Source organism: Protomyctophum bolini (assembly GCF_963924005.1).
Source record: "Protomyctophum bolini genome assembly, chromosome: 10".
NCBI classification, from domain to species: Eukaryota; Metazoa; Chordata; class Actinopteri; order Myctophiformes; family Myctophidae; genus Protomyctophum; species Protomyctophum bolini.
The window spans coordinates 17,106,483-17,126,161 of record NC_137871.1 but is presented as its reverse complement, the minus strand read 5'-3'; the positions used below and the strand labels follow the sequence as shown (position 1 = coordinate 17,126,161).

The 19,679-nt window shown below is 41.5% G+C and overlaps 4 protein-coding genes across 4 annotated transcripts in view; all 4 read left to right on the top strand.

Moving 5' to 3' along the window:
• LOC308322173 (protocadherin gamma-B4-like) overlaps positions 1–19,679 on the top strand; it is a gene marked incomplete at both ends in the record, with an annotated part of 149,917 nt that overhangs the window by 124,499 nt on the left and 5,739 nt on the right. The window lies entirely within an intron of this gene.
• Positions 69–2,453, top strand: LOC308322105 (protocadherin beta-16-like; the record flags this gene model as incomplete). Its single annotated transcript, XM_080773303.1, has 1 exon — positions 69–2,453. One exon carries the CDS (start codon positions 69–71, stop codon positions 2,451–2,453), a length of 2,385 nt encoding a protein of 794 aa, XP_080629429.1.
• On the top strand, positions 10,014–15,720 carry LOC308322856 (protocadherin beta-16-like; the record flags this gene model as incomplete). The annotated part of the gene is made up of 3 exons (XM_080774345.1): positions 10,014–12,408; positions 13,640–13,839; positions 14,545–15,720. The coding sequence occupies 3 exons, from the start codon at positions 10,014–10,016 to the stop codon at positions 15,718–15,720; spliced, it is 3,771 nt and encodes a 1,256-aa protein (XP_080630471.1).
• On the top strand, positions 16,949–19,206 carry LOC308322855 (protocadherin gamma-A2-like; the record flags this gene model as incomplete). Its single annotated transcript, XM_080774344.1, is given in 2 exon segments — positions 16,949–19,148; positions 19,151–19,206. Coding segments are annotated over 2 exon segments (2,256 nt in total).

Below are 19,679 nucleotides of genomic sequence, written 5' to 3'. Positions count from 1 at the left end.
GGCGGGATATTCATTGTAAAACGGATACTATACGTTTGTTCTGATGAAAGATACATGACACGGAAACAATGAGACGGCAAGTACTGTTGTTCATCTCGGTCCTCTCTCTCAGTTCAGTGCTCGGACAGATCAGCTACTCCATTCCTGAGGAAATGGCAAAAGGCTCTTTAGTCGGTAATATAGCGCAGGATTTAGGTTTAGATGCTAGACGACTATCATCACGCAAAGCTCGTATTCATACAGGAGATAGTGCAGAATACATCGAGCTAAATAAAGAAAGGGGAGTCCTCCTTATCAAAGAAAAAATAGATCGTGAATCGCTCTGTGGACAGACAACGCCTTGTGCTTTGCATTTTCAGATCACTTTAGAGAACCCAATGGAATTATTTCCTATTACTCTTGAAATCACAGATGTTAATGACAATACCCCTGCGTTTAAAAAGAATGAGAGACGATTTGAGATAGGCGAGAATGCTGTAATCGGTTCTAAATTCATGTTAGAGAAAGCAGTTGACCCTGATATAGGACTGAACGGTCTTCAAAGCTATACACTCAAGCCGAGTGACAATTTCATGCTTAAACTGCATAGTCAAGTTGATGGTAGTAAAAAGGTAGAAATGATTCTACAGAAACCGTTAGACCGAGAGAAGCAAGAGCACATTTCGTTAATCTTAACGGCTGTGGATGGAGGGGAGCCTCAATTATCAGGAACAATGCAAATTCATATTACTGTTCTGGATGTAAATGATAATGCTCCGATTTTTACTAAACCCGTCTATAAGGCAAGCATCACTGAAAATTCTTTAAAGGGAACGCTTATTACAAAAGTAAGCGCGTCTGATGCAGACAAAGGATCTAATGGAGAGGTTACCTACGCCATCGGCGATAGCATGCATAGCGTTTCAATGCTTTTTCACATTACTGACGAGGGTGAGCTTATATTAAATGGTCCCATTGATTATGAAAAGGCAAAAAACTATCAGATTGATATAGAGGCGACTGATCAAGGTGGACTGTCAGATTCGAGTAAAGTAATTATTGAAGTAATTGACATAAATGACAACAGCCCGACCATCAATATGTTTTCTAAATCAGTGGCAATACAAGAAAACTCTCCTCCAAATACAGTGGTAGCTATAATGAGTGTAAGTGATCCTGATTCTGAAACTAACGGACAAGTCCATTGTGATATTAATGAAAACATTCCGTTTGCAATCAAATCGACATCTGGTAGTTTCTATAGCCTAGTGACTGATGGTGATTTGGACAGAGAGAGAGCCTCTGAGTACAACATCAGTGTTACGTGTTCTGATGAGGGACTACCCTCGCTCTCCAGCAGCGTCACTCTCACCTTACAGATCTCTGATGTGAATGACAACGCTCCTGTCTTTGAAAAGACCTCATATGAGGCCTATTTGGTAGAAAATAACACACCAGGCCTCTCTGTATTCACAGTGAAAGCCAGAGACTCTGACTGGAACCAGAATTCCCGTGTTTCTTACATACTGCAGGACTCCTCTGTTAACGGAGTGCCAGTCTCCTCATTTGTGTCTGTTAGTGCTGATAGTGGAGTCATACATGCAGTGCGTTCTTTTGATTACGAGCAAATCAAGGATTTCCAGTTCTCTGTTAAAGCTCAGGACGGAGGCTCTCCTCCACTCAGTAGTAACGTGACTGTGAAAATACTTATCCAGGATCAGAATGACAACGCTCCTCAGGTTCTGTACCCAGTCCAGAGTGGGGGCTCTCTGGTGGCTGAAATGGTGCCTCGTTCAGCTGATGTGGGCTATCTGGTTACTAAAGTGGTGGCTGTTGATGTGGACTCTGGACAGAATGCTTGGCTCTCTTATAAATTGCAGAAAGCTACAGACAGGGCGCTTTTTGAAGTTGGATTACAGAATGGGGAAATAAGAACAATCCGTCAAGTCACTGATAAAGACGTTGTGAAACAAAGACTGACTGTTATAGTGGAGGACAACGGACAGCCCTCTCGTTCAGCTACAGTCAATGTTAACGTGGCGGTGGCTGACAGCTTCCCTGAAGTTCTCTCAGAGTTCACTGACTTTACACACGACAAGGAGTACAATGACAACTTGACGTTTTTCTTAGTCTTGGCTTTGGCTGTAGTTTCTTGTTTGTTTATTACGTGTCTAGTGGTCATTATATCAGTGAAAATATACAGGTGGAGACAGTCCCGCCTCTATCATTCCAGTCTCCCAGTAATTCCATATTATCCACCACGTTACTCAGACACTTTGGGCACAGGGACTCTTCCTCATGTCTACAATTACGAGGTCTGCAGGACGACTGACTCCAGAAAGAGTGACTGTAAGTTCGGCAGAGCTGGTAGTCAGAACATATTGATCATGGACCCCAATTATACAGGGACGGTGCAGCGGATACAGAGTGAAAAGAGCATCCTGGATGAACCAGATTCTCCACTGGAGGTTTGAATATAACACAATACATAATATTTACTATTTGGTTTTGGCATGGTTGAGTTGTAAACCCCGGTGTTTATACATTTTTTATGAACATATATCACAAACTATTACCGTGTGTGTGTGTGTGTGTGTGTGTGTGTGTGTGTGTGTGTGTGTGTGTGTGTGTGTGTGTGTGTGTGTGTTCGTTCGTGCGTGCGTTATCTTTTAGGGGCGCTAGCCCCTCCTATGCCCAGCTTTGTGTGTATATGAGCACGGAATGTGCTCATTGGCTGAGCACGGACTGTGATGTATATTATAAGAGGCGAATCACACGAGTGATTTTGTTTTTCTTGGAATTGTTTTGGAAATGTGGTTTCAGCACCATGGACAGTTGCACCATACTGTGGCTTGCTTTCTTTGTCCGTGAAAATGTGATGCTATAATCAGCCACTATATCTCTTACCTTGCAATTTATTTATTTTGTAGTTGTCCTTTGCCTTAATGACAAAACGGCATTTTCGTGGTATGGTGCATGCTCGTAAGTATATACCTCCCCTTGCTGGTGATATTTTGCTCATGCAGTTTCTTATTCTAAACTCAACGGGCCGCTATTGGACAGGGTGTTTGAGTTAGATTGTAGCAGAACCTCCCCCATACTTGATTTACTGGACAAAACATTATACAGACGAAGACCGCACCATTAGCAGTACAGAGAACACATCACACCAAGCGTTTTTTATTCTGTTTCATACATGTGGATTGCATCCATGTTCCTGATACATTTTTAATTCATGTCGTGTGGAATACTATATATTTGTAAAACGGATAATAGTCCTACGTTTTTTCTGGTGAAAGAGAAATGTCAGAGGCAACAATGAGACGGCAAGTACTGTTGATTATCTCGGTCCTCTCTCTCAGTTCAGTGCTCGGACAGATCAGCTACTCCATTCCAGAGGAAATGGCGAAAGGCTCTTTAGTTGGTAATATAGCGCAGGATTTAGGTTTAGACGCTAAGAGACTATCATCACGCAAAGCTCGTATTTTTACAGGAGATAGTGCAGAATACATTGAGCTAAATAAAGAAAGGGGAGTCCTCCTCATCAAAGAAAAAATAGATCGTGAATTGCTATGTGGAAAGACAACGCCTTGTGCTTTACATTTTCAGATCACTTTAGAGAACCCAATGGAATTATTCCCCATTACTCTTGAAATCACAGACGTTAATGACAATTCTCCCGTTTTTCAAAAAAACGAGAGAAGGTTTGAGATCAGTGAGATTGCTGTAATTGGTTCTAAATTCATGTTAGAGAAAGCAGTTGACACTGATATAGGACTGAACGGTCTTCAAAGTTACACACTGAAACCAAGTGACAATTTCATGATTAAAATGCATAATAAATTTGATGGCAGTAAAAAGGTAGAAATGATTCTACAGAAACCGTTAGACCGAGAGAAACAAGAGCATATTTCGTTAATCTTAACGGCTGTGGATGGAGGGGAGCCTCAATTATCAGGAACAATGCTAATTCATATTACTGTTCTGGACGCTAATGATAACGCTCCGATTTTTACCAAACCAGTCTATAAGGCAAGTATCACTGAAAATTCTTTAAAGGGCACTCTTATTACAAAAGTGAGTGCGTCTGATGCAGACAAAGGATCTAATGGAGAGGTTACCTACGCCATCGGTGATAGCATGCATAGCGTATCAATGCTTTTTCATATTACTGACGAGGGCGAGCTTATATTAAATGGTCCCATTGATTATGAAAAGGCAAAAAATTATGAGATTGATATAGAGGCGACTGATGAAGGTGGACTGTCAGATTCGAGTAAAGTCATTATTGATATAATTGACACAAATGACAACAGCCCGATCATCAATATGATTTCAAAATCTGTTTCAGTACAAGAGGACTCTCCTATAAATACAGTCGTAGCCATGATGAGTGTAAACGATCCTGATTCTGAAACTAACGGACAAGTCCACTGTATTATAAATGAAAACATCCCATTTGCAATTAAATCTACATCTCAACATTTCTATAGCATAGTAACAGAAGATGAGTTGGACCGAGAGAGAGCTTCTGAATATAATATCAGTGTGACGTGTTCTGATGAGGGAGTGCCCTCACTCTCCAGCAGTGTCACTCTGACCTTACAGATCTTAGATGTAAATGACAATGCGCCTGTCTTTGATATGACCTCATATGAGGCCTACATAGTAGAAAACAACACGCCAGGCTTCTCTATATTCACAATGAAAGCTATAGATGCTGACTGGAACCAGAATGCTCGTGTTTCATACATCCTGGAGGACTCCTCTATTAACGGAGTGCCAGTCTCCTCATATGTGTCTGTTAGTGCTGATAGTGGAGTCATACATGCATTGCGCTCTTTTGACTATGAGCAAATAAAGGATTTCCAGTTCCATGTCAAAGCGCAAGATGGAGGCTCTCCTCCACTCAGTAGTAACGTGACAGTAAAAATACTCATCAAGGACCAGAATGACAACGCTCCTCAGGTTCTGTATCCAGTCCAGAGTGGCGGTTCTCTCGTGGCTGAAATGGTGCCTCGTTCAGCAGATGTGGGCTATCTGGTCACTAAAGTGGTGGCTGTTGATGTGGACTCTGGACAGAATGCCTGGCTTTCATATAAACTTCTGAAACCTACAGACAGGGCGCTGTTTGAAGTGGGATTACAGAATGGAGAAATAAGAACCATCCGTCAAGTCACTGATAAAGATGTTGTGAAACAAAGGCTGACTGTTATAGTGGAGGACAACGGACAGCCCTCTCGTTCAGCTATAGTAAATGTTAACGTGGCGGTGGCTGACAGCTTCCCTGAAGTTCTCTCAGAGTTCACTGACTTTACACACGACAAGGAGTACAATGACAACCTGACTTTTTTCTTAGTGTTGGCTTTGGCTGTAGTTTCCTTTCTCTTCATCACGTGTTTAGTAGTGATTATATCAGTGAAAATATACAGATGGAGAGAGTCCCGCCTCTATCATTCCAGTCTCCCAGTGATTCCATATTATCCACCACGTTACTCAGACACTTTGGGGTCAGGGACTCTACCCCATGTGTACAATTACGAGGTCTGCAGGACCACTGACTCCAGAAAGAGTGACTGTAAGTTCGGCAGAGCTGGTAGTCAGAACATATTGATAATGGACCCCAGCTCTACAGGGACGATGCAAAGGATACAGACTGAAAAAAACATCCTGGATGAACCAGACTCTCCTCTAGAGGTTAGAACGTTAAACTGCCCATCTTTCCTTGTTGTGTGAGCATGTGAATTATCTAGACAACAATAGTTCAATATTGTGATCATACCAGGCATTGTGTGTGTGTGTGTGTGTGTGTGTGTGTGTGTGTGTGTGTGTGTGTGTGTGTGTGTGTGTGTGTGTGTGTGTGTGTGTGTGTGTGTGTGTGTGTGTGTGTGTGTGTGTGTGTGTGTGTGTGTGTGTGTGTGTGTGTGTGTGTGTGTGTTGAAGTCAAATACGAATGAATTCGGCTGGAACTGCCCGATAATGACATTAGTGACTCATGTTATACTTACGTCATAAACTGGTCATAACATGAGGTCTGAGATCCACTGGGAAGCCACGCCGTTATTTGAACCCATCTTGTTGTATTTTATTCTACTGTATATTTAGTTATTGATTATAAAATTTCCTTAAGTGTAAATCGTGTTTCAGCACCATGGACAGCTACACTAGTCTAGTGTATGCAGGCTGCTTTTCTTCTCGCTCCATCTCTCTTTGACTCACGTTATCGTACCCCCACTTCTCACCTTTATGCAAATGTTCATTTTAATATCACAGTATTTACCATGGCATGTTCAACATGTACACTCAAGCACTATAACAAACCATAAACGTTTTTGAAACATTAGATTACTTTTATTTTTTTCTGAATGACAACTAGACATGTGTTATTTCATGTTCTGAACTCAGCGGGACGCTGTTGCCCAGCGTGTTTTAGTTAGAATAGATCTGTGGCAGAACCTCCTCCATGTAGTGATGTATCATGTATATTGGACAGAAGTGTTGAGGCAGACGAAGACCGCACCATCAGGGCTAGAGAGAAAATAATTCACGTATATGAGAAGTGCATGTTCTTTGGTTTGACACGTGTGGATTACATTCATATTCCTGATACATTTTAATCTTTATCTGGCGGGATATTCATTGTAAAACGGATACTATACGTTTGTTCTGGTGAAAGACACGGAAACAATGAGACGGCAAGTACTGTTGTTTATCTGGGTCCTCTCTCTCAGTTCAGTGCTCGGACAGATCAGCTACTCCATTCCTGAGGAAATGGCGAAAGGCTCTTTAGTCGGTAATATAGCGCAGGATTTAGGTTTAGATGCTAGACGACTATTATCACGCAAAGCTCGTATTCATACAGGAGATAGTGCAGAATACATCGAGCTAAATAAAGAAAGGGGAGTCCTCCTTATCAAAGAAAAAATAGATCGAGAAGTGCTTTGCAGACAGACAACGCCTTGTGCTTTACATTTTCAGATCACTTTAGAAAACCCAATGGAAATTTACCCGATTACTCTTGAAATCACAGATGTCAATGACAATACTCCTGCGTTTAAAAAGGACGAGAGAACATTTGAGATCAGTGAGACAGCGGTAATCGGTTCTAAATTCATGTTAGAGAAAGCAGTTGACTCTGATATAGGACTAAATGGTCTTCAAAGCTATACACTCAAGCCGAGTGACAATTTTATGCTTAAACTGCATAGTCAAGTTGATGGCAGTAAAAAGGTAGAAATGATTTTACAGAAACCGTTAGACCGAGAGAAACAAGAGCATATTTCTTTAATCTTAACGGCTGTGGATGGAGGAGAGCCTCAATTATCAGGAACAATGCAAATTCATGTTACTGTTCTGGACGTTAATGATAACGCTCCGATTTTTACAAAACCCGTTTATAAGGCAAGCATCACTGAAAATTCTTTAAAGGGCACAGTTATTACAAAGGTGAGTGCGTCTGATGCAGACAAAGGATCGAATGGAGAGGTTACCTACGCCATCGGTGATAGCATGCATAGCGTTGCAATGCTTTTTCACATTACTGACGAGGGCGAGCTTATATTAAAAGGGCCCATTGATTATGAAAATGCTAAAAATTATCAGATTGATATAGAGGCCACTGATCAAGGTGGATTGTCAGATTCTAGTAAAGTCAGTATTGATGTAATTGACATAAATGACAACAGCCCGACCATCAATATGTTTTCAAAATCGGCTACAATACAAGAGAACTCTCCTTCAAATACAGTCGTAGCTATAATGAGTGTAAGTGATCCTGATTCTGAAACTAACGGACAAGTCCATTGTGATATTAATGACAACGTCCCATTTGCCATCAAATTGACATCTAGTTTCTATAACCTAGTGACTGATGGTGAATTGGACAGAGAGAGAGCCTCTGAATATAACATCACTGTGACGTGTTCTGATGAGGGAGTGCCTTCGCTCTCCAGCAGCGTCACTCTCACCTTACAGATCTCAGATGTGAATGACAACGCTCCTGTCTTTGAAAAGACATCATATGAGGCCTATTTTGTAGAAAACAACACACCAGGAGGCTCTATATTAACAGTGAAAGCCAGAGACTCTGACTGGAACCAGAATGCCCGTGTTTCTTATATACTTGAGGACTCTTCTATTAACGGAGTGCCAGTCTCCTCATATGTGTCTGTAAGTGCTGATAGTGGAATCATACATGCAGTGCGTTCTTTTGACTACGAGCAGATCAAGGATTTCCAGTTCCGTGTAAAAGCTCAGGACGGAGGCTCTCCTCCACTCAGTAGTAATGTGACTGTGAAAATATTGATCCAGGACCAGAATGACAACGCTCCTCAGGTTCTGTATCCAGTCCAGAGTGGTGGCTCTCTGGTGGCTGAAATGGTGCCTCGTTCAGCAGATGTGGGCTATCTGGTCACTAAAGTGGTGGCTGTTGATGTGGACTCTGGACAGAATGCCTGGCTCTCCTATAAACTTCAGAAAGCCACAGATAGGGCGCTGTTTGAAGTGGGATTACAGAATGGAGAAATAAGAACCATCCGTCAAGTCACTGATAAAGATGTTGTAAAACAAAGGCTGACTGTTATAGTGGAGGACAACGGACAGCCCTCTCGTTCAGCTATAGTAAATGTTAACGTGGCGGTGGCTGACAGCTTCCCTGAAGTTTTTTCAGAGTTCACTGACTTTACACCCGAAAAGGAGTACAATGACAACCTGACGTTTTTCTTAGTCTTGGCTTTGGCTGTAGTTTCCTTTCTCTTCATCACGTGTTTTGTAGTTATTATATCAGTGAAAATATACAGATGGAGACAGTCCCGCCTCTATCATTCCAGTCTCCCAGTGATTCCATATTATCCACCACGTTACTCAGACACTTTGGGCTCAGGAACCCTCCCTCATGTGTACAATTATGAGGTGTACAGGACCACTGACTCCAGAAAGAGTGACTGTAAACTTGGCAGAGCTGGTAGTCAGAACATTCTGATAATGGACCCCAGCTCTACAGGGACGATGCAAAGGATACACAGTGAAAAGAGCATCTTGGATGAACCAGACTCTCCTATAGAGGTTAGAATGCTGAACTGTACATCTTTACTGCTTTGTTGTGTGAGCATGTGGAATCTCTAGATTAATATTGCGATCACATAAGATATACATGCAAGTGTGTGTGTGTGTGTGTGTGTGTGTGTGTGTGTGTGTGTGTGTGTGTGTGTGTGCGTGTGCGTGTGCGTGTGTGTGTGTGTGTGTGTGTGTGTGTGTGTGTGTGTGTGTGTGTGTGTGTGTGTGTGTGTGTGCGCGCGCGCGCTGAAGTCAAATACGCTTGAATTTGGCCCAATTAATACATGAGTGATGTCTAATTATTGACGTAATAAACTGGTCATATGAGGTCTGAGATCCACTGGGAAGCCACGCCGTTATTAGGACCCATCTTGTTTATACTCGCGTTCATTTATTTATTTTATTATTTCGTTATGTGGAAATCGTGTTTCAGCACCATGGACAGCCACACTAGGCTTGCGAATGCAGGGGGGCTTTCTTCTCACTCCACCTCTTTGACTCACTTTATCTCTTACCTTTATGCAAATTATTTCATTTTAATGGCACAGTCTTTTACATAATGGCATTTCTTTAATAAGTATCCTCTTGGTTGTCTAGTATGGTCAACATGCGCACTCAAGCACAAACAACCCTGTAAGCGTTTTATTAAATTTTGACAACTTGATACATGTTATTTCATGTTCTGAACTCAACGGGCCGCTGTTGCCCAGCGTGTTTGAGTTAGAATAGATCTGTTGCAGAACCTCCTCCATGTAGTGATGTATCATGTATTGGACAGAAGTGTTGAGACAGACGAAGACCGCACCATCAGGGGTACAGAGAAAACCATTCACGGATATGAGAAGTGCATGTTCTTTTGTTTGGCACGTGTGGATTATACATTCATGTTCTTGATACATTCGTATTCTTATCGGGCGGAATATTCATTGTAAAACGGATCCTATAAGTTTGTTCTGGTGATACATGACACAGAGGAAACAATGAGACGGCAAGTACTGTTGTTCATCTCGGTCCTCTCTCTCAGTTCAGTGCTCGGACAGATTAGCTACTCCATTCCTGAGGAAATGTCGAAAGGCTCTTTAGTCGGTAATATAGCGCAGGATTTAGGTTTAGATGTTAGACGACTAATATCACGCAAAGCTAGTATTTTTACAGGAGATAGTGCAGAATACATCGAGCTAAATAAACAAAGGGGACTCATCCTCATTAAAGAAAAAATAGATCGTGAATCGCTCTGTGGACAGACAACGCCTTGTGCTTTGCATTTTCAGATCACTTTAGAGAACCCAATGGAATTATTTCCTATTACTCTTGAAATCACAGATGTTAATGACAATACTCCTGTTTTTCAAAAGGACGAGAGAAGGTTTGAGATCAGTGAGTCGGCGGCAATCGGTTCTAAATTCATGTTAGAGAAAGCATTTGACCCTGATATAGGATTGAATGGTCTTCAAAGTTACACACTGAAACCAAGTGACAATTTCATGCTTAAACTGCATAGTCAAGTTGATGGCAGTAAAAAGGTGGAAATGATTTTACAGAAACCTTTAGACCGAGAGAAGCAAGAGCATATTTCGTTAATCGTAACGGCTGTGGATGGAGGGGAGCCTCAATTATCAGGAACAATGCACATTTATGTTACTGTTCTGGACGCTAATGATAACGCTCCGATTTTTACCAAACCCGTTTATAAAGCAAGCATCACTGAAAATGCTTTAAAGGGATCTATAATAACTAAAGTTAGCGCGTTTGATGCAGACAAAGGATCTTATGGAGAGGTTACCTACGCCATCGGTAATAGCATGCATAGTGTTTCAATGCTTTTTCACATTACTGACGAGGGTGAGCTCATATTAAATGGCCCCATTGATTATGAAAAGGCAAAACATTATCAGATTGATATAGAGGCGTCTGACCAAGGTGGACTCTCAGATTCGAGTAAAGTTATTATTGATATAATTGATATAAATGACAACAGCCCGACCATCAATATGATTACAAAATCTGTTTCAGTACAAGAGGACTCTCCTATAAATACAGTCGTAGCTATGATGAGTGTAAATGATCCTGATTCTGAAACTAACGGACAACTCCACTGTATTATAAATGAAAACATCCCATTTGAAATCAAATCTACATCTGGTAATTTCTATAGCATAGTAACAGAAGATGAGTTGGACCGAGAGAGAGCTTCTGAATATAATATCACTGTGACGTGTTCTGATGAGGGAGTGCCCTCACTCTCCAGCAGTGTCACTCTGACCTTACAGATCTTAGATGTAAATGACAATGCGCCTGTCTTTGAGAAGACCTCATATGAGGCCTTTTTTGTAGAAAACAACACACCAGGACTCTCTATATTTACAGTGAAAGCCAGAGACTCTGACTGGAACCAGAATGCACGTGTTTCTTACATACTGCAGGACTCCTCTGTTAACGGGGTGCCCGTCTCCTCATATGTGTCTGTTAGTGCTGATAGTGGAATCATACATGCAGTGCGTTCTTTTGACTATGAGCAGATCAAGGATTTCCAGTTCTGTGTTAAAGCTCAGGATGGAGGCTCTCCTCCACTCAGTAGTAATGTGACTGTGAAAATACTGATCCAGGACCAGAATGACAACGCTCCTCAGGTTCTGTATCCAGTCCAGAGTGGTGGCTCTCTGGTGGCTGAAATCGTGCCTCGTTCAGCAGATGTGGGCTATCTGGTCACTAAAGTGGTGGCTGTTGATGTGGACTCTGGACAGAATGCCTGGCTCTCCTATAAATTGCAGAAAGCCACAGACAGGGCGCTGTTTGAAGTGGGATTACAGAATGGAGAAATAAGAACTATCCGTCAAGTCACTGATAAAGATGCTGTGAAACAAAGACTGACTGTTATAATAGAGGACAACGGACAACCCTCTCGTTCAGCTACAGTCAATGTTAACGTGGCGGTGGCTGACAGCTTCCCTGAAGTTCTCTCAGAGTTCACTGACTTTACTCACGACAAGGAGTACAATGACAACCTGACTTTTTACTTAGTGTTGGCTTTGGCTGTAGTTTCCTTTCTCTTCATCACGTGTTTAGTGGTTATTATATCAGTGAAAATATACAGATGGAGACAGTCCCGCCTCTATCATTCCAGTCTCCCAGTGATTCCATATTATCCACCACGTTACTCAGACACATTGGGGTCAGGAACTCTCCCTCATGTGTACAATTACGAGGTGTGCAGGACGACTGACTCCAGAAAGAGTGACTGTAAATTCGGCAGAGCTGGTAATCAGAACATACTGATAATGGACCCTAGTTCTACAGGGACGATGCAGAGGATACAGAGTGAAAAGTGCATCTTGGATGAACCAGACTCTCCTCTAGAGGTTAGAATGTTGAACTGTATTGTTTTTTTTTTGTGAGAGCATGTGGAATCGGGTGTGTGTGTGTGTGTGTGTGTGTGTGTGTGTGTGTGTGTGTGTGTGTGTGTGTGTGTGTGTGTGTGTGTGTGTGTGTGTGTGTGTGTGTGTGTGTGTGTGTGTGTGTGTTGTCGCTTGAATTGGGCTGAACGTTGCCCAATAATGAGATGACTGACGTCATATTACTGATACACAGTCTTGTTGTAGTTTTGTTTACTGAATTTATATATTGCTATAATTGTTTTTTTGTATTAAGTTGTAATTGCGTTCAGCACCATGGACAGCTACACTAGCCGTCTGTCTGCAAGCTTGCTTCGCTTCTAACTCCATCTATTTGACTCTCGTTATACTCCCATTTCTCACCGTATTGCAAATTATTTCAATTTAATAGCAGTCTTTGACATAATGGCATTTCCAAGTAGCCTATTATAAATTAATTATCCTCGTGGTTGTGGTGGTGGTATGGTCAATATGTGCACTCAAGCACGAACAAACCATAGACGTTTATGAAAGATTAGATGGAATATTTAGCCTACTAGTACATTTGTTGGACTTCTTGATAATGATGTTATTTCATGTTCTGAACTCAGCGGGCCGCTGTTGCCCAGCGTGTTTGAGTTCAAATATATCTGTGGCAGAACGTCCTCCGTGTAGTTGATATGTGTTGAGACAGACGAAGACCGCACCGTCAGGGCTACAGTCAGACAAAACCATTCACGGATATGAAAAGTGCATGTTCTTTTGTTTGGCACGTGTGGATTACATTCATGTTCCTGATGCATTTGTATTCCTAACCTGCGGAATATTCATTGTAAAAAGGATACTATACGTTTGTTCTGGTGAAAGATACATGACACAGAGCGAGGAAACAATGATACGGCAAGTACTGTTGTTCATCTCGGTCCTCTCTCTCAGTTCAGTGATCGGACAGATCAGCTACTCCATTCCTGAGGAAATGTCGAAAGGCTCTTTAGTCGGTAATATAGCGCGGGATTTAGGTTTAGATGCTAGGCGACTATTATCACGCAAAGCTCGTATTCATACAGGGGATAGTGCAGAATACATCGAGCTAAATAAAGAAAGGGGAGTCCTCCTTATCAAAGAAAAAATAGATCGCGAAGCGCTTTGCGGACAAACAACGCCTTGTGCTTTACATTTTCAGATCACTTTAGAAAATCCAATGGAATTTTTCCCCATTACTCTTGAAATCACAGATGTTAATGACAATACTCCTGTTTTTCAAAAGGACGAGAGAACATTTGAGATCAGTGAGATTGCGGTAATTGGTTCTAAATTCATGTTAGAGAAAGCAATTGACCCTGATATAGGACTGAACGGTCTTCAAAGTTACACACTGAAACCGAGTGACAATTTCATGCTTAAACTGCATAGTCAAGTTGATGGCAGTAAAAAGGTAGAAATGATTTTACAGAAACCGTTAGACCGAGAGAAACAAGAGCATATTTCCTTAATCTTAACGGCTGTGGATGGAGGAGAGCCTCAATTATCAGGAACAATGCAGATTCATATTACTGTTCTGGACGCTAATGATAATGCTCCGATTTTTACCAAACCCGTATATAAGGCAAGCGTCACTGAAAATTCTTTAAAGGGAACGCTTGTTTCAAAATTAAGCGCATCTGATGCAGACAAAGGATCCAATGGAGAGGTTACCTACGCCATCGGTAATAGCATGCATAGCGTTTCAATGCTTTTTCACATCACTGACGAGGGCGAGCTTATATTAAATGGTCCCATTGATTATGAAAAGGCTAAACATTATCAGATTGATATAGAGGCGACTGATCAAGGTGGACTCTCAGATTCGAGTAAAGTCATTATTGATATAATTGACATAAATGACAACAGTCCGACCATCAATATGTTTTCAAAATCAGTGGCAATACAAGAAAACTCTCCTCCAAATACAGTGGTAGCTATAATGAGTGTAAGTGATCCTGATTCTGAAACAAACGGACAAGTCCATTGTGATATTAATGAAAACATCCCATTTGCAATCAAATCGACATCTGGTAGTTTCTATAGCCTAGTGACTGATGGTGATTTGGACAGAGAGAGAGCCTCTGAGTATAATATCAGTGTGACGTGTTCTGATGAGGGAGTGCCTTCGCTCTCCAGCAGCGTCACTCTGACCTTACAGATCTCTGATGTAAATGATAACGCACCTGTCTTTGAAAAAACATCATATGAGGCATATTTGGTAGAAAACAACACACCAGGACACTCTATATTCGCAGTAAAAGCCAGAGACTCTGACTGGAACCAGAATTCTCGTGTCTCTTACATCCTGGAGGACTCGTCTGTTAACGGAGTGGTCGTCTCTTCATATGTGTCTGTTAGTGCTGATAGTGGAGTCATACATGCAGTGCGTTCTTTTGACTACGAGCAGATCAAGGAGTTCCAGTTCTGTGTAAAAGCTCAGGATGGAGGCTCTCCTCCACTCAGTAGTAATGTGACTGTGAAAATACTGATCCAGGACCAGAATGACAATGCTCCTCAGGTTCTATATCCAGTCCAAAGTAGCTCTCTAGTGGCTGAAATGGTGCCTCGTTCAGCAGATGTGGGCTATCTGGTCACTAAAGTGGTGGCTGTTGATGTGGACTCTGGACAGAATGCCTGGCTCTCGTATAAACTGCAGAAAGCCGCAGACAGAGCGCTGTTTGAAGTGGGATTACAGAATGGAGAAATAAGAACAATCCGTCAAGTCACTGATAAAGATGTTGTGAAACAAAGGCTGACTGTTATAGTGGAGGACAACGGACAGCCTTCTCGTTCAGCTACAGTCAATGTTAACGTAGCGGTGGCTGACAGCTTCCCTGAAGTTCTCTCAGAGTTCACTGACTTTACACACGAAAAGGAGTACAATGAAAACCTGACGTTTTTCTTAGTCTTGGCGTTGGTTGTAGTTTCTTTTCTCTTCATCACGTGTTTAGTTGTTATTATATCTGTGAAAATATACAGATGGAGACAGTCCCGTCTCTATCATTCCAGTCTCCCAGTTATTCCATATTATCCACCACGTTACTCAGACACTTTGGGCTCAGGGACTCTCCCTCATGTGTACAATTACGAGGTCTGCAGGACGACTGACTCCAGGATGAGTGACAATAAGTTCGGCAGAGCTGGTAGTCAGAACATACTGATCATGGACCCCAGTTCTACAGGGACAATGCAGAGGATACAGCATGAAAAGAGCATCTTGGATGAACCAGACTCTCCTCTAGAGGTTAGAATTGTAACCCCGTTCACACTAAACAAGAATGATGCTAAATAGCACTAAAAGCCTTTCTTTCCTTAAGGGGACGTTTTTTTGTTGCTATATAGCGCCTGTTTTAAAACTTGTGTACCGTGGTCAATTGAACCACTATCTAAGCTGAAGAAAGCTAAATAACCTCCATTTTCTGGTTCCACCGTTCCAAACGACATAACATTTTGCCTTACAGATTTAAAAATCACACTTGTGTGAAGTCAGTGGCGCTCTTATCATACATCATCATACATCAGCCAGTCAAATCACCACATTCCGTGCTACGGAGTGGACAGACAGAAAGCTGGAGGGGCTATAGCGCCCCTCAAAAAATATTGATATATCAATTAATTTAAGCCTAATATAATCAAGCCAGCCAGGTGGTGAAACATGTCCATGAAACATGTTATTCTGTTAAAAGAATATACTTAATTTTATATACTATATTTATTAAATACCCTTTGTTTTTGTTTTAATTTCTTTCTTTTTTGTCTTCTCAGAATCAAATGTTTTATGCTTCACTAGGATCCTGGATGGCTTGATTCTATAGGTTTAAAATAATTGATAAAATATTTTTGGGAATCTCTATATGGAAAGAAATTCATGCGATCTGGAATGATGGAACCAGAAAATGGCCGCCATGGCTATGTCCAATATTATAGCATAGGAGCTCTACATACTCTTCATGGGCCATCAGCCAACACAAAAAACACAGTGAAATTCAATTGAGACCCAGTCGGTTTAAATCGGTTTCAGCACCTCGGAGAGCGACGCAGTCTGCAGCACTTGCAGTTTGTTGCACTATTATTTGTATTCGTCGCCACAGTTTAAATATTTAGTTATTATTATTATTTATATGTGGTAAGGTTTAGTTGTGCTTACATGTTTATGCAGTATGTTCATCCCAACTGGAGGCCAACGGCCGTCAATATAAACTGTTATATTTAACAATTTTCATGCACTTTGTAGGACTAAACTCTTAGGGCCGCTGTTGGCCAATTTCTCAGTGTATACGAACAGATCGTCAGCAGTACCTCCCCATCTCAGGCTAACTGAGGGAGAAAGGGGTTAGAAGCAGAGAGCGTTGTTCAGATTGTGAACACATACATAGTAGGCTACAACATCGATCTACTGTTTTTCTGTTTTGTTTTGTTTTCCTTCGCCGAATTGGAATGGAATAATTTTCTCTTGAACAATGTCTAACTCGATTTTACCTTGACTGAATGGATTACTTTATTTCCTGACTCTGGAAAAAATGACGAGAACAATGAGACGGCAAGTACTGTTGTTTATCTCGATCCTCTCTCTCAGTTTAGTGCTCGGACAGATCAGCTACTCCATTCCCGAGGAAATGGCAAAAGGCTCTTTAGTCGGTAATGTCGTACAGGACTTAGGTTTAGATGTTAAAAGATTAAATTCAGGTAAAGCCCGCGTATATTCCGGTGGTAGCAGAGAGTATATCGCATTGAATAAAGAAAGAGGAATCCTCGTAATCAAGGAGAGAATAGACAGAGAGGCGCTCTGTGGACAGACGACGCCTTGCGCTATACATTTACAGATTATTTTGGACGAGCCCATAGAATTTTACAGCATAACAGTTGAAATCACAGACATTAATGACAACCCACCCACTTTCGAGAAAAATGAAATTACGTTCAAAATAAGCGAGTCTGCAGTCAGCGGGTCGAAATTTGATTTAGAACGGGCGATGGATTTAGACGTTGGGCATAATGGTGTTCAAAGTTATCTTCTGAAGCCAACTGATAATTTTGCACTTAAATTACACAATCAAGCTGATGGAAGAAAAAACGTTGAGATGATTTTACAGAAAACCCTTGACAGAGAGAAACACGAGCATATAGCTTTAGTTCTGACAGCCATAGATGGAGGAGAGCCCCAGATGTCTGGAACAATGCATATTCTCATCACGGTATTAGACGTTAATGATAACGCTCCTGTTTTTACGCAGCCCGTATACAAAGCTACTGTGACAGAAAATTCTCCAAAAGGAACAATAGTTACTACAATTGGCGCATCAGATGCAGATCATGGATCGAATGGAAGAATAACATATTCAATCAGGAACACTCAAGATGATATCAAGGGCATATTTGAGGTAAATGGGGAAAGCGGAGAGGTCAGGTTAATTGGAAACATAGACTACGAAAAGGCACGAAACTACCAGATAAATTTACGCGCAAGTGATGATGGAGGACTCACAGACTCTTGTAAGGTGATAGTCGATGTTATGGATATGAATGATAATAAGCCAGTTATAAATATTATGTCTAAATCAAACGTCATAAGTGAAGATGCAAAAACGAATACTGTCGTTACAGTATTTAATATTAAAGATCCAGACTCTGGAGAAAATGGTAAAGTTCAATGCAGTATGAATGAAAACATGCCATTCTTATTAAAGTCGACAACAAACAATTTCTATAGCCTTGTGACAGACAGTGATTTAGACCGAGAGAGAGAATCGGGATATAATATCAGTGTGACGTGTTCTGATGAGGGAGTACCGTCACTCTCCAGCAGCGTTACTTTCACATTGCAGATCTCAGATGTGAACGACAACGCACCTGTCTTTGAGAAAACATCATATGAAGCCCATCTTATAGAAAACAACACACCAGGCCTGTCTATATTTACAGCAAAGGCTAGAGACGCGGATTGGAACCAGAATGCTCGTGTTTCTTACATACTGCAGGAATCCTCTGTTAATGGAGTGCTTGTCTCCTCATATGTGTCTGTTAGTGCCGATAGTGGAGTCATACATGCAGTGCGCTCTTTTGACTACGAGCAGATTAAGGACTTCCAGTTCCTTATCAAAGCTCAGGATGGAGGCTCTCCTCCACTCAGCAGTAATGTCACTGTGAAAATACTGATCCAGGACCAGAATGACAACGCCCCTCAGGTTCTATATCCAGTACAAACCAGCAGTGCACTGGTGGCTGAAATGGTGCCTCGTTCAGCAGATCTGGGCTATCTGGTCACTAAAGTGGTGGCTGTTGATGCGGACTCTGGACAGAATGCCTGGCTCTCTTATAAACTGCAGAAAGCTACAGACAGGGCGCTGTTTGAAGTGGGATTACAGAATGGAGAAATTAGAACCGTCCGTCAAGTTACTGATAAAGATGTTGTGAAACAAAGACTGACTGTTATAGTGGAGGACAACGGACAGCCCTCTCGTTCAGCTACAGTCAATGTTAACGTGGCGGTGGCTGACAGCTTCCCTGAAGTTCTTTCAGAGTTCACTGACTTTACATACGAAAAGGAGTACAATGACAACCTGACGTTTTTCTTAGTCTTGGCTTTGGCTGTAGTTTCCTTTCTCTTCATCACGTGTTTAGTCGTTATTATTTCAGTGAAAATATACAGATGGAGACAGTCCCGCCTATATCATTCCAGCCTGCCCGTGATTCCATATTATCCACCACGTTACTCAGACACTTTGGGGACAGGGACTCTCCCTCATGTGTACAATTACGAAGTGTGCAGAACAACTGACTCCAGAATGAGTGACTGTAAATTCGGCAGAGCTGGTAGTCAGAACATACTGATCATGGACCCCAGTTCTACAGGGACAATGCAGCGAATACAGAGTGAAAAGAGCATCTTAGATGAACCAGACTCTCCTGTAGAGGTTAGACTTCTTTAATTTTATGTCATAGAAAACGTGTGGTCATTTGTGACCTTCTTTTGACTGTTTGGTTAATTTTCAGCACCACGGATAGCAATTTACAAATCACAGCATGTACCACCTGTCCTGTACCCATGTCTCTTTCCCTACACATTTTTAGCTTGTATCCCTTGACTGAAGCGAAACGTAATTGTTTCTAATGAAACACACCTTATTTTAACCCTGTAGCTTGAATTAACTATATCTTCGCCACAACTATAATATCGTGGACTCTCAATATCCACTTAAAAATGTAGGTTCAGCCTATTAGATTAAACAGTTATTTTGGATGTCCATTTAT